The 15,143-nt window shown below is 39.0% G+C and overlaps 1 protein-coding gene across 5 annotated transcripts in view; it reads right to left on the reverse strand.

Moving 5' to 3' along the window:
• Positions 1-15,143, reverse strand: part of Bicd1 (BICD cargo adaptor 1) — a 131,929-nt gene that overhangs the window by 40,706 nt on the left and 76,080 nt on the right. For all 5 annotated transcript variants that reach the window (XM_021165151.3, XM_021165150.3, XM_029478583.2 and 2 more), the window contains exons 4-5: positions 3,639-4,064; positions 1,878-2,972 (exon numbers count right to left, since the gene is read on the reverse strand). In XM_021165151.3, the coding sequence (XP_021020810.1) occupies positions 1,878-2,972; positions 3,639-4,064 (1,521 nt within the window). The remainder of the gene's footprint in view (positions 1-1,877; positions 2,973-3,638; positions 4,065-15,143) is intronic.

Below are 15,143 nucleotides of genomic sequence, written 5' to 3' on the forward strand. Positions count from 1 at the left end.
ATACTTTATAACAACTATATTACTCCATCTGAAGACACCATGCTTCTGGGGAAAAAATCCTAAATTATAAAACAAGGCTCATAGAGAATATATCATGTTTGTTGTAAAACAAGATGATTCCCACTTTTCCTAAACCACATCATTTTCACATTAGACTTAATAATTAACACTCCACAAGGCCTGTATCTAACTGATGTCATCTTTTGATACTTGAAATTATTAATGGCTCATAAGCACTATATCAATCCATGGCAGTTGTTCAACATTATTTAAATGGGTACCAAATATATAGCAAGAAATATTTTTATAAAATTTGCTAAGCCATTACAAGTTATGGCTCGATTGTAGTGTACAGTGAAAATACACACTCCTTTAGGAATGCTCTGTTCTCTTCTTAATTCCTATAGCACAGTTTATAGCAATCTAAAATATTTTATATATTCTGTCTTGTAAGTACAGAAAGACATGAATTAAATTCACAATAGATTACTAATAACATTCTTATGTCCTGTTTTGTACCCCCATATGAATGCTTATTTATAAGTTAGGACTTGCCTTTTCTGTTTGTTTGTTTTTTGTTTTTTTGAGCCAGGGTTTTTCTGTATAGCTCTGGTTGTCCTGGAACTCACTTTGTAGACCAGGCTGGCCTCGAACTCAGAAATCCGCCTGCCTCTGCCTCCCAAGTGCTGGGATTAAAGGCGTGCGCCACCACACCTGGCAGGACTTGCCTTTTCAATTAAGCCTCTTCACATTTAAAACAAACAAACAAACAAACAAACAAACTAGATTTCTATTTCTATTCCTATTAGATTTTTCCTTCAGAAAGAGGTTAGGAAAGTTATCTGAATGTCTTGGCTGAGAATTCTCCAAAATAAGTTATATGAGTCAGATCTAGCATAAAAGTTACTACTCTACATTGTATAGTTTTTGAATTATAGCAGTATATCAATAATCTTTTTTTCTAATTTCAAAGTAAAATCAGATTTCTCATAATTTCTTCATTCACCTTAACATTTTCTACCTCTCTAATGTGATGATTTTAAGTGATTTTCCCCTTAAATTTATATAAAGCGTGTTTATATTGTGAAAATATTTCTGCTTGTGTACAGACATCCAATTTCTATCAATGGATTAATGGAAACAGATGACAAATAGAAAGTAGATGACATATTGGTATAGTTTCACTCAGATTTGAGTAAAAGAAGAAGACACTCTAAAAAGGTAATGAATCTTCATTCTCTAAAGAGCATACACACGCATACTCTATTTGTTGACATTGCCTGTGTTTGCAAAAAAAAGGTGTTCATATGTTGCTGCTGCTTTTCATCAATACCAATATTTGTTCAACACTCCACTTAAATGGGTTTCAGATAAACAGTTTTATTTTCACACACACACACACACACAAACACACACACACATATATATATATCTGGATACTCACACTCAAGTAAAACTCAAGAAGGGAAAAGAAATCAGTCATCAAAGAATTTGTCAGGTAGATTTATATTGAATTATCCTATTCCAGAGGGAAATGACTGGTATTTAAGAAAAACTTCCTAGTGCTTCAGTTTTGACTCAAGTACACTAATAACACAACTAACTAACTAACTAACTAACTAACTAACTAACTAACTAACTATAAAACTCAGGCCATTAGGCTTGGCAGCAATGCACCTTTATCACAAGCTATCTCCTTGGTCCCTTACACACTTTAAAATAAAACTACATTTTAATTGATATTGGAATGTATTTTGTTGCTCTATTGCCCAGGAATTTGAACACTTACCTTTGAACTAAAATTTCAACAAAATTAAGGAAATAAATTAAGAAAGCTTTTACTAGTATGCTTTCAAACTAAAACAAAATCGTATTACCTGCTTATTGGCTTTCAACACTGCCCTCAGTGTTGCAATCTGCTCCCGCTTGGTGCTCAGCAAGGACTTCAATTTGAGAATCTCTTCCATTAAGGCTTCCTTGTCCTTATCAATCATGGGGGCCAACTCTCGGGCTGCTGCTCTTTGACGAGACAGCTGTAAGGACCTGTCCACTGCTTTTTGCAGATGCTTGATTTGGTCCCGGATTATGGCATTGAGGTTGTAGATATTCATTGGCTCTTTGCGAATATCACTTGTATCCAAAACTGGAGATGATGGTGGGGCAGTAATAACAGGAGAGATTGTGGGAGTCTTAGTTGGACTTGGCTCTTTACTAGTCTCTGTATTTTCCTTTGAAACTGGTTCAGATGATGTCCTTGATTCTACAGGGGATGACACACCCCTCCTGGATAATCTTGGTGATAAAAGCCCTCTGGGATCATCAGGCCCCTTGAGGCTGCCACTTCGAGTAACTCTGCTTTGTCTATAGTAGTCCAACATGACTCTATTGGGAGTTTCATTATTACATAGACACACATGGTGGTAAAGCTGGGCTAGTTCCTCACTAAATGTCACCAACTCATCCTGGGCTGTATTGAGGGTGTTGTGATTTTCGTTGGCTATGCCAGTCATCTTTTGCAACTCCTTCTCCATGTGCGCCATCTTCTCACCACTCTCCTTAGATGTCTTCTCAAGGTTTGTCACTTGTTCGTCATACATTTGGATCTTACTCTCATATTTGGTCTTTTCTTCTGTATAATTTTCTACAGATTTATTATATTTTTCCTTTAAGGCCTTAATTTCTGCTTTCAAATCAATGACTTCTGTGACGGCCACTCTATATTTGCACTCAAGGATCTCTAAGCCATTGATGTCCACCTCATAGTCGTGAGCTTCCTCCGCTGAGTTCCGGCCCTTCTCACAATCTAGCTCAGCCTTGATCTCTTTACTGTTTTGCAAGCCCCTCATAGCATTGACATGTTCTGTGAGCCGGTGCACTCGCTCATGCTGCTCTGTCAGTGCCCCCTTGGTGTGTTCTAGCTGGGTTTGTGACTCCTGGAGGTTGGCCAGAAGAATAGCTTTTTCCCTCTCTACCTGTAATGACAGAAGACAATGTCTGAATAACTTCAGGGAAAAGCCAATAATGAACTCAATGCAGTTGGACAGACATGTATACAGCAGAGCCAACACTCCCATTATTTAAAATTAAATTCAAATGTTTCCTTGTTTGAGCTCTGGTAGGTCAATCTAAAAATACCTAATTCATAATATGGAATTTTATGGAAGCCAAGCCACTTGAATTTTTCATGAAGAAAATGGAAAACAATCTTCTATTGTTGGGATTATGATCTCAGCAAATATATATATGGTGAATTTGGGGACTTCTGTGTTCTTTTTCCTTTGAAAACTAAATGAATACCCTCTAAAGTTTAAGCACTATTAAAACAAACTGAAGCTTTTTCCAACTAGCTTTTTCTTCTAAAAAAGACTTTTTATAAATTTTAATCAAAACAAAAAATACTAGATCTCTCTCAAGCTTATTATAGAGATAGAATACCTTGATAAATGAGATGATATATTTAAAACAGTTTGGGGTCTATTTTGTAATTTGTTTGAATTTAATATGATATTTTCTAAAATTCTATCAGTTTCTTCATTATAGTAACTACAGAAAAAAAAATCAACAGAACATGTTCTCCCCTTTGTGTGTCAAAAATTCCATAACATGTTACATATCATCAACATGAATGAAGCTCTTACCTGAATAAGCTGCTGCTTCAATTTCTGTATTTCTGAAATGTTCAACTCACTGAATAAGTCAGACACAGGGTGTAGGGACTCTCCTTTCCTGGTAGTGGGAGTACGATAGTCTCCATTCAGTTTCCCAAGAGGCCCATGGATATGTCCATTCATCTTGTCATCGTTATTTGGCTCACTTCCATCCTCAGCAAACTTGAGCCCATCTACTGAGATGCTGATGTGGCTATCACTGAGGTTGATGTACTGGGACAGCTCCTTCCTCAGGTTGTTCTTTTGCTCTCTTTCATTCTTCAGTGTCTCAAGGGCTTCTTCCAACTGATGCTCTGCAATCTCTTTCAGTCGAATGGCATCTTCTAGTTGGCTATTCAGTAATACTGTTTCTTCTTCAAATCGCTTAATTTCATGCTTTAAGCCTTCGTATTCAACCTAAATCAAGTTAAAGAAGATTGATAAAACTAAAATTTGAGCCTTATAAAACTCCTATTAAACATAAGAAAAGTATAACAGTCTACAAAATAAATAATAAAAAGTATATATCATATTCTTATGGCAATACACAATAGTTAGACAGTTACAAATGTACATATACACACCTATCTATATATCTCTATATAAATATATATACAATTAGCCATATTTTAAAAAATAAAAATATATAATTTAACACTTAAAAGAAAAGAAACGGTTTTTACTGTATTAGGAAATTTTTAAAGAGCCAATGAAGAAGACAGAGTTGTTTTCCTAACAAATAATGATAAAATATATTTGGTAATATTTTATCAAAATTTTCAATATTCGCAACCCAAGAAAAAATTTTTTACCATTACTTTTACTTCATTAATGAAAAGGAGATTTTAGTATGCATACAAACATTTGTTCAAAAGATCATAATAAAAGCAAAATTTCAATAAAATATGTTTGAGATTAAGATTAAAAAATCCCCAAATAATTAATCCCAAATAATAAATATCTATATATAGTATTAGTAATGTAATATTCTTTTGAATTATAATAAACAAGAGCCTGCTCAAACAACCTTTGGTCATAAGAACCATTGATGATAGTGTCACTGTGAGCTGGTATGCCTTCCTGGAGACTTTTCCATTGTACTAACCAGATGCCACCCTTTAAAAATATGTTATCTGGCTGGGTATGGTGGCACATGCCTTTAATCTCAGCTTTCAGAAGACAGAGACAGGTGGACCTCTGAGTTTAAGGTCAGCCTGATCTACAAAGTGAGTTCCAGGCGACCTAGGGCTACATAGAGAAACCTTGTCTTGAAAAAACAAACAAACAAACAAACAAACAAAAAGAAGCAAACAAACAAAGAAACAAACAAACAAACAAACAAAGCATTTTATCTGGGCCACACATAGTGGTATGTACCTTTAATCCCAGCACTCTGGAGGCAGAGGCAAGCAGATCTCTGTGAGATTGAGGCCAGCTTTGACTACATAGTAAGTTTACAGGTCAGTAAGAGTTATATAGTGAGACCCTGTCACAAAACAAACAAACAAACCAAAAGTACTTTTTTTATTCTCTTAAATATCCCTCAGTATGCCAATGCTCCCTCTGTAAAGTTTAAAACCAAATTCTGCTCTTCAATAAGGAATTTGATTAATAAATAGCTACTCTGAAAAAACTAGAATAAATAACAAACATACTATTAGATACTAACATAAATTGTGCATTTAGTTTTATATGTATTTGTATTTTCATTGTTTAAATCGAAACCAATATCATAGACCATTATCACTTTTATATACATTTTACTCCCCCTCCTCTCTTTTCTTAACATAATTGCTTATTTTGAAAAACTTTGAGGCATCAGTTTAGTTGGGATGTAGATTTGACTGATATAAACAAGACCTATTTAAAAGTTCCTTAGTTGAGATAAAAGGATTTTACCCTATGTAACAGAATAAGGACAGATAGCCAAGGCAAGCTTGGAATCTCAGCTTAATGAGTTTGTCTGTGAACAAGGCTTGTCTCTTGCTACATAACCTCCTACTATAGTTCATGCAATACAGCAGGTAGTAGTAGGCATGCCATTTTGATTATGTCACCAGAAGATTGAAGGAAAGTATATATCCTTTCCTTTTAAGGATGTCTTAAAGTTTCCCATATTGCTTTTCTTCACATACATATAACATTCTGCTGTAAGGAAAGTGAAAATGTAATTAATCTCTACTAGGGTAAGGCTTGCACAGTTATGAAAGAAGCAGCACTAAGTGTTATAGAAGGTCACTAGACCACTGGTTCATGGAACACACTATGGAAGATCCATAGTGTGTTTCTAAGACTTAATTACATATGGGAATGAGGAGAGTATTAATTCTTTTTTTTTTCCCGATACAGGGTTTCTCTGTCTGTCCTGGAACTCACTTTGTAGACCAGGCTGGCCTCGAACTCAGAAATCCACCTGCCTCTGCCTCTTGAGTGCTGGGATTAAAGGCGTGCGCCACCACTCCCAGCTCCAAGAGTATTAACTCTTAACAGAATGTTCACCACCCTACAGCTTGTAATAAACTCTGTAAGGCATATAAATAAATAATGTTTGTAAGAATGTCTTTATCGGGGGCTGGTGAGATGGCTCAGTGGGTAAGAGCGACTGCTCTTCCAAAGGTCCGGAGTTCAAATCCCAGCAACCACACGGTGGCTCACAACCATCTTTAACGAGATCTGACTCCCTCTTCTGGAGTGTTTGAAGACAGTGACAGTATACTTACATATAATAAATAAATAAATCTTAAAAAAAAAAGAATGTCCTTATCACACTGTGAGGCAGAGGATACATTATATAAAAATACAGCAAAAATACTTCTAAAGAAAAAACAAATGTCATTATAATTTCAACATTTCCATAACAGAATTACTCAAAAAAGTTAAGTAGAAAAAAATGTGTTGTCTTAGTTACTTTTTTGTTGCTGTGAAAGGCACAATGACCAAGAACACTTATAGAAGGAAGGGTTTGTTGAGGGGTTACAATTTCAGAGGATTAGGGTTTATGACCACTACAGTGGTGAGCATGGTAGCAGGCAAGTAAGAATGACACTGAAGCAGTAGCTGAGAGCTTGCATCTTGATCCACAAATGTGAGGCAAAGAGAGAGCTAACTGGGAATTGTCTGGGCTTTGGAACCTTAAAGCCTACTACAGTGGCATACCTCCTCCAATAAGGTCATACCTCCTAATCCTTCCCAAACTGTTTTACCAACTAGAGTCCAAGTAATCAAGCATGTGAACCCCTCAAAGTCATTCTCTTTCAAACCATTGTCTTCCACTCCCATAGGCTCATGCATTTAGTCCAACTTAAAAAGTCCCCACAATCTTTTACAGTCTCAATACAGTTTAAAAGTCCAAAGTCTCTTCTGAGAATCAAGGAAATCTCTTAACTATAATCCTCAGTAAAATCAAAGCAAAAATAAAAAATTGCATACTTTCATAATATGATGGCACAAACTATACATACCATTCCAAAAAGAAGGAGGCATAGTAAGGATATACTGGACCAAAGTCAGACCAAAACCTAGCAGAGAAAACTTCAAACCCTCTAAGTCCATGTCTGATGCCAAAGGGTGTAGATACCTTCACACTTCTAGCTTTTGCTGACTGTAACACACTTATCTTTCAAGCTTTCTCATTCCCTGCCTACAGGTTTCCTTGGCAGATATCACAAGACTATAACATTTTTAACATCTTTGGGTCTCCAACACAACCCAGGCTGTGTCACTTTCACAACTTGACATAAAGGCCTCTTTACATGAACACCTTCCTTTCACAAGCTGCAGTGTTAGTTTGGTGGGGCCTTGCCCTAAGGATACAACTTCCTTTACTCCATTTTGCATCAGATCTCTCTCCTTAATTGCTTTCAGAACAAGCCTTGCTCCAATACTAAATTTCTAGGTGTTCTTTTTTCTCCCCAAACTGTACATTTTGTATTTTTTCCCTGATTGCTGTTTTTCATTGAGGTCTTGCATAAGAGTAATCACTAATAACCACATGATGAGTCAATATTAGGTTGTCTTGAAATTTCTTCTGTCAACAAAAATATTCCCAAACTTTTCAATTTAGCTTCAGGTAGATTCTTAGGACAAAGCCAAAAAGCAGCCACATTCTTTGCCTGAATTATCACAATTGCTTTTAGTCTAGTTGTTAATATTGTTCTCCTCTGAAATTTCTTAAGTTGGGTCTCTATAGTCCACATTGACCTCAACACTACTGCCTTTGAAGCTCTGAAGCTCCTATTAAAGATGGCCCATTATGTCTCATTTAAAATATTCAATCACTTTCTTAGCCTAAATCCCCCAAATCTTCCACATTTCTCTAATAAATAGCATGGCCATGCCCTTTACAGAAATAGCTTACTCCCTGGTACTGACTTCTGTCTTAGTTACTTTTCTGTTGCTGTGAACAAGATATAATGACCAAGGCAATTTACAGAAGAAATAATTTATTGGAGCTTATAGTTTCAAAGAGTTAAGAGTTTGTAACAATTATGGTGGAGAGTGTGGCAGTGCCAGGTAGGCAGGCATGATGATGGAGTGGTAACTAAGAGCTTACATCTTTATCCACAAGCACTAAGGAGAGAGAGAGGGAGAGAGAGAGAGAGAGAGAGAGAGAGAGAGAGAGAGAGAGAGAGAGAGAGAGAGAGAGAGAGAGAGAGAGAGAGAACTAACTGGAAATAGTGTGGGCTTTTGAAATCTCAAAGCATGCCTCCAGTGGCACATCTCCTTCAACAAAGCCACACCCCATAATTCTTTTCAAATAGTTCCACCCACTAGGAATCAAACGTTCAAATATATGAGCCTCTGAAGGGCATTCTCATTTAAACCACCACACATGTCAATTATCATGCTAATGTTTTACCCTAAATGTAGATTTGAGTAAATATAAAAAAAAAAAAACAAACAATCTTCTCACTGCATACTACCAATAATTGCCTTCTAATGTGTCAGGAGCCATTTTTGCCTGCTTCTGTGAAAGCTTGCATTTCAGAAAGAGTCAAGTCAGGCCAGGGTCTACTTGGAGGTTTCCTGGCCTGCTGACGCATGGAACAATAAGAGGGGGTGGGATACACTTGAAACTCAAGTTGAGGGGCTGAATGTTCTGTTAATCTTCGAGGAAGGAACGGGGAGCAATAGAGGGGCCCCAGATGGGTACAGATATTGAATGTACGTTAGCCATGGTCTCTGTTGGCTTGTAACTTTGTTTCCCACAATACTGTAAAGTATTTAAGGCTATGAGAAATATATTTGGTGCTGTCCAAATATTCACTGGACAGCCTTCCCAGTTTCTAACCTTTGTCTCTGAGTCTTTCATTCTTCCTATAATCCTCACTCCCCCTGGACTGGTACATAATTGTATTTAAAGGAGGAATTTTTGTGTTACACATTATTATGTAAGGTTATAAGTATTTGGTCAATGAGTTGCTCAATGGGTAAATGTACATGCCATGCAAGCCTGGTAACTTGAGTCTAATCCCTAAAATGTTTGCAAAGTTGGAAATAGAAAACTGAAAAAAAAATTAAAAAAAAGAAAACTGACCCCTATTTGCACACTGTAGCACACACACACGTGTGTGCACACACACAATGTACATATACATATAATAATAAATAATTTTTAAAAGATTGCAGAGGCGCTCTCTCATGGAAGCAGGGGGAATGGGGGATGAACTAGGAGCTTTGCAGAGAGGAAACCTGGAAGGGGGATAACATTTGAAATGTAAATAAATAATATAACCAATAAAAAATGGAAAAAAGATTGCAGAATAATAAATAGCTCTTTGGAGAAAACACATAACAGATCGTTTTAAACAATGCAGCACAGCTATAACAATGTGCAGACAAACTGTTCTCTAAAAAACATTAGTACCTAGTCTGGAGCATCCAATAACCTGGATGATCCTGGACCAATTTGCCAAATTAACATAGTCCTTTATTTGCATTCTGTACTATAGTGGGCCAAGAAGGTACATATTGTATTGTCCCTTTGGATATCAAATGATTTCAAGTAGTGAATACAAAATGGTAGCCATAGACAATGTAGCCTATAAATAAATGTTAGATATTTGACCTGCAAAATATTGATTATTTTCCTTGGTTGGCAATATTTAGAAATTGAATGACCAAACATTTTTTAAAACATGTAATTTCTCATTAAAAATAAAAAGAAAGGAAAGAATTCAGACAATGTCAGGCCATCTTTCCAAAGAACAAAAGTCACTACTAGCTAAACAGTGATTGTTTCTTCTTTACATCTGTATACTGATCAATGCTATTTAGGATCTTCCCCCAACCCCTGGCTGTGAGCATATGCCTCTGATTTGTCAGGCTCTGGCAGAGCCTCTCTGGAGACAGCTATATCAGGCTCCTGTCAGCAATCACTTCCTGGCATCGCAATAGTGTCTGGGTTTGGTGTCTATATATGGGATAAATTTATCTTAAAACTGAGTTCTCATGTTTCAACTATCATCTGGGCTAATAAACACTCCCAGGCATCTTGGCACTCTTCTAAGGATACCTAACAGTGGCCTAATTAACTGTCTAGGCAAATTACATGCAGTTTCAGATACTCCATACACTGTTTGTTCATTCCTGCCTGTGCAGAGGTGCCATTAGGACCATAGAAGTCAATGGAATAACCACTTAAAACACTACTAATTTAAGTGAACTTGTCTTAAAATCTTCTGTGTTCTTTATCACTAAGTGCTCCACACACAAATATACATACCAACAAATATATCCTTATAGTTTTTAAGTATATGAGGATTCTATTTTAAAAAATGCATTTCTCAAGTCTAAATTTCTCCATTAGAACTTACTTATTCCAGCCACATCAGACCTAAGTGCCTTGTGTGTGGGGTTGTCTATCAGCTATTGCATAGGAAACTCAGTACACATAGTGGAAAGAATGATGTGAATATACATGGGGTATCCTAGTAACCCTCTTGATTGGCTGAAAAGCCTTCCCTCACATTCCTAAGAAGACATCTTATTTCTGCAACACTCAAAAGCTGGAGGCAGGGAGAAAGGGAAGAGGGTAAAGGCTATGATCAGAAATCAATTTTCAATTTTGTCAGCCTATGGATTTATTTTCTCTTTTGAGTTTTTCCATTCCTCCGTTGACCCCTACTTTTATAAAACTCAACATTTTAGACCTAGGTACCAAACTACAAAGGGAGAAAAGTAGAATCCTGCATTGTGGGTTGTTTCCAAATTTACCAAAGTCAAGAGTCATACTCTATAGATTCCCATATCTCACTGGCTTAATATTGTGTCTGGTACTTGGTTGATGTCCTGACTGAGTGACTATAATAAGTTTAAACTAGATGTAAATAGCTTTAAATTTGTTTTATAGAGCAAGACCCTCTGAAAGATTTGAACTTTTAGTTCATCTTTGATAAACTAGACAAATTATCATATTGCAGATTCAAGAATACAAACAACAGTAATTGTGAAAACTCACAGTGCAAACCAATTAGGAACACTAAACCATCTATTGTGATTTGAATGTGAAATATCTCCCAATATGCTCATATGTTTGAACACTTAGTCACCTGATGGAGGTGTTATTTGGAAAGTTTATGGAACCATTGGGAGGTGGAAAAGTGAGTTACTAGGGATAGACCTTAAGTACTTATAATCTGGCTAGCTTCATGCTCTGGCTTTTATGCCTTCTCTATCTGCAACCATGCCTTCTCCATTGTGATGGACTGTTAGCTCCAAGTTCTAAAAGACAAAACAAACCTTCTTTCCACAAAGTTGCTTTTTTACAGAGTATTTTAATCACAGCAAAAAGAAAGTAGATAAGACAGAATTTGGCACCAAGAAGTAAGGTTACTGTTGTCATAAACCTGACCATGAAATTCTTAAGCATTGGGAACTGGTTTGTTGGGAGAATCTGGAAGTATTTGGAACTTTGGGCTACAAAAGCTCTTGAATGGTGTAAACAAAGCTTAATGGGTTGTTTTGGTGGGAATTTGGAAAACCAAATAAAGAGAGAAATGCTGATAGTGGTGAGTTGGCTTATGATATTTCAGAGGGGAACAGAGTCTATCAGGAACTAGGCAGCAGGCTATTCATGTGATATTCTAGAAAGCATCTAGTGACGTTCTGCCTATGTCCTGAGAATTTGTTTAGGCCTGAATTAAAATGCAATGAACTGCTGTGTTTTGTTAGTGAGTTAAGTAGGCATGTCAGAATTCTACATGTGGCATGGCTATTACTTTTTTTGTGTAGGTCTGGAGTGATAAAGAATAATAATTGAGGTAAAGGGGTGTTTTAAAAAAGTGTTCTTTTCAAAAGGAGAAGGCCTAAGCGCCACGGTTCATGTGATCTTCAGCTTCTGGAAAGCAATTACATAGGGAAATACTTCCCAAGGGTCAGCACACAGAATCTGATAACAACTGTGATATGAAGGAGCCAGATTCCATCCAAAGTGGCACCAGAACTTACTAGTGTCTGCTAGTACCATGTGGCACTGGCTTTGCAGGCATGAGAGATGCAATACTGAAAGGTTCATAAAGTCTCCTTCCACAGTTTCAAAGAACTACTGAGACAAAACAGTATGTGCTGTGAATAAAGTTCCAGAAAGAAGGCCTTGAGAGATTCTTGTGTGAAGCTGTGAAGGTGAATACTAAGTTATAGCGGAGACTCAGAATATTGAAGATACCAGGACCAGGAGACATCTGCTAAGGAAAGCTGTAGGCTGTGTGTGCTGCAGAAGGCAGAGCTAGAAGAATGGGGCCCAGCCAATTTCACCACAAGCTCCAGATGGCAGACATGAGGCTGCAGGATTTAGTTAGACTAAATACATTTTGCACCAAGAGATGATCATGAGCCTAGAGGAGCCAGAATGTTGTGGTTTGAATGTTAAATGCACCCTACATGGTCACATGTTTGAATTCATGACTCCTACCTAGTGGTTCTGCTTGGGAAGGTTGTGGAACTTTTAGAAGATAGTCTTGATGGTAGAAGTTGGTCACTGGGGGTATACCTTGAGGCGTTATAGACCAGGCTTACTACCTGATCACTCTCTGCTTTCCAGAGACAAATGTAATATGACCATTCAACCTCGTGTTTCTGTTGCCATGTCTTCCTGATTGTTACTATGCATTCTCTCCCATTATGGACTATGTCCCCAGGAACTGTAAACCAAAACAAATCCTTTCTCCTTTAAGTTGTTTTTGCCTTACAAAGGACATTGTATTACAGCAACAAAAAGAAACTAAGACACCATCTAGGCCTCATTCCAGGGGAAAAAAATGTAAATTACAAGGGACTTTTATAATGAAGTTACAGCTGAAAAACAAATTGAACATTTTTTCTCACAATTTTCTTCCTATTAATTTATACTTTTCTATATGCACTGAGAACAATTTGTCCCAAAAATGAGACAGGCAGACAGACAAGGAGGAGGATGATAAGGAAGAAAAGAAGGAGAGATGAAGGAAATGGAAAGAAAACAAAGAAAAAGAAGGGAAGGAAGGAGGGGGAGGAGAGATGATGAGAGAAAGGCAAAGGAGACAAAAAAGGAAAGAAATGAAAGAAAGAGGGAAGAGAGAAAGGAAGGAAAGGAAAGGAAGAAGGAATTGGGTAAAGGAAGGGAGAATGGGGAGGAGGCATGAAAGTAAAGGGAAGTGAAAGAGTTAATGACTGGACACCTGAACTCTCCATGAACTCTTCAGCTCAGAGTTCTCTTACCCCTCCCATCCAGAGATAGTTCCCGGAGCACTCCTGAACTTTTTACCCCAAGGTACCCCCCTCCCAATTGGAAACTGCTCCAGGAACATTTTTTAGATAAGGGGTCTCCTGAAAAAAACCTAGTCCTACCCCTCCTAACTGAAGATTATGCCAAGAACATTTTTGAGATAGGGGCCTCCTGGTACTGTCCCAGAATGTTCCAATAGATCGAGTACATTGCCAAAATATAGGACACGACCCCTTGGTTATGTAAAGCCCCTTGGCAGAACACCTTGGTGACGTAAAACTTGTACTTTTTACCTGGCTATTTCCTATAAAAGCTTGTGAAAAGTTTGGGCTAATTGCCGAATCTCCTCTGCGAGTTTCGACCCCAGATATCTGGTATATGTGCTTTTTATGTTCTTTCTTGTCATTGCTGTAGTATTAAATCTTACTCTCTATACATCTTAAGTTCGGTCTCAGTGTCTTCTTGGGTGCGCGGCTGACCCGAGGCTTGAGTAAGTGCCTCCCTTTGGGAGTTTTGGAGTCTTTCATTTGGTGCATTGGCCGGGAATCAGCGCGTCTACCCAGAGGTCCTGGACCCACTCAGAAGTAAGATTTACTGTTCTGCTTTGGTCTGGTGTCTGTGTTCTGTTAATTTCTGAAAGGCCAGGAAGGCCATTCTGTATGAGCGATCGCTGTTTCGGTTTTGCAGACGCTCAGTGTGCAATGTGCACAGTGAGACCGCGCTCCGGGTAGGAGCGTAGGGTGTGGACAAAAGACAGACGTGTCCAGGAGGTGTCCACCGTCTGTGCGCCCTGGGAGATGTCCCAGGAGGACAAGGGGAGGACTAAGGACGCTTAGTGGACCCCTCTGGAGACCGGGTGGGTTCGAGTCCCACCTCGTGCTCCAGGTTGCGAGATCGTGGGTTCGAGTCCCACCTCGTGCTTTGGTTTTTTCTTTTGTCTAAGTCTCGTGTCTGCTCTCGTGTCTGCTATTATTCTAGAAATGGGACAATCTGCTGGGTGTGTAGGTGTGGAACTGCTGCATTTGTGTATTCTGAGATTGTGGGTTTATTCTGGCAGTGGCTGTGAGAGGACGACTGTCTATGGCCTCAAGGTCCGCACCCCAAAAGAGATGTTCCAAGGGAGACCCTGGAAGGAGTGCCCAGGGTACAGAACAGTCAAAAGACCTGGCTGTTGCCTGGCAGAGTGTGTGTGTGTGTGTTAACCCTTTGTCGACTGTAGACTTGGACTGACGTCAGGACAGAATTTGTCAGCAATGGTTTTAAAAAGGAAAAAAAAGAGAAAAAAGAACCATCAGGCCGGTCTTGCCCACCGCGCTCTCGGCGAGGCAGTGCCAGCGGCTCGCAGCGGGCGGGCAGCGCCGGCCAGCCTGGCTGCGGGGCCATCGTGGGGCAAGACCAGCTGCCACTGGCCGACAGGGGCAGCGCACGGTCCGCACTCGGCTGGGGAGCCCCAGGCTGTTCAAAAGAGCTCTGAAATGCAGAGCTGGGCTAAAAATTTCTGGCTTTGGTGGCGCAGTTGGGGCTTTGATAGCAGCAGTGGCGCTGAGGTTCTGGCTTCTGCAGGCACGGCAGAGGTAGAGGCTGTCTGCGCCCCGAGTTGTGAGATGCTGGTGGTGAGTGCGGCCGCCTGCCGGTCCCGGAGTGGCCGTGAAGCCTGCCACAGCTGGGGAGGGGCCGACTACAGCCGCCGTCCCTCCTTTGGCCCCCCCAGAGTCTGCCCGCACTCCCTTGTGCCTGCATGGCTGCGTGCTCCCTCCCCAAAGACAGTGCAGAGAGCACAGGGCGTTTATCAG

This window comes from Mus caroli, unplaced genomic scaffold (genome assembly GCF_978045245.1).
Source record: "Mus caroli unplaced genomic scaffold, Mus_caroli_1 scaffold_7, whole genome shotgun sequence".
Classification (NCBI taxonomy): Eukaryota; Metazoa; Chordata; class Mammalia; order Rodentia; family Muridae; genus Mus; species Mus caroli.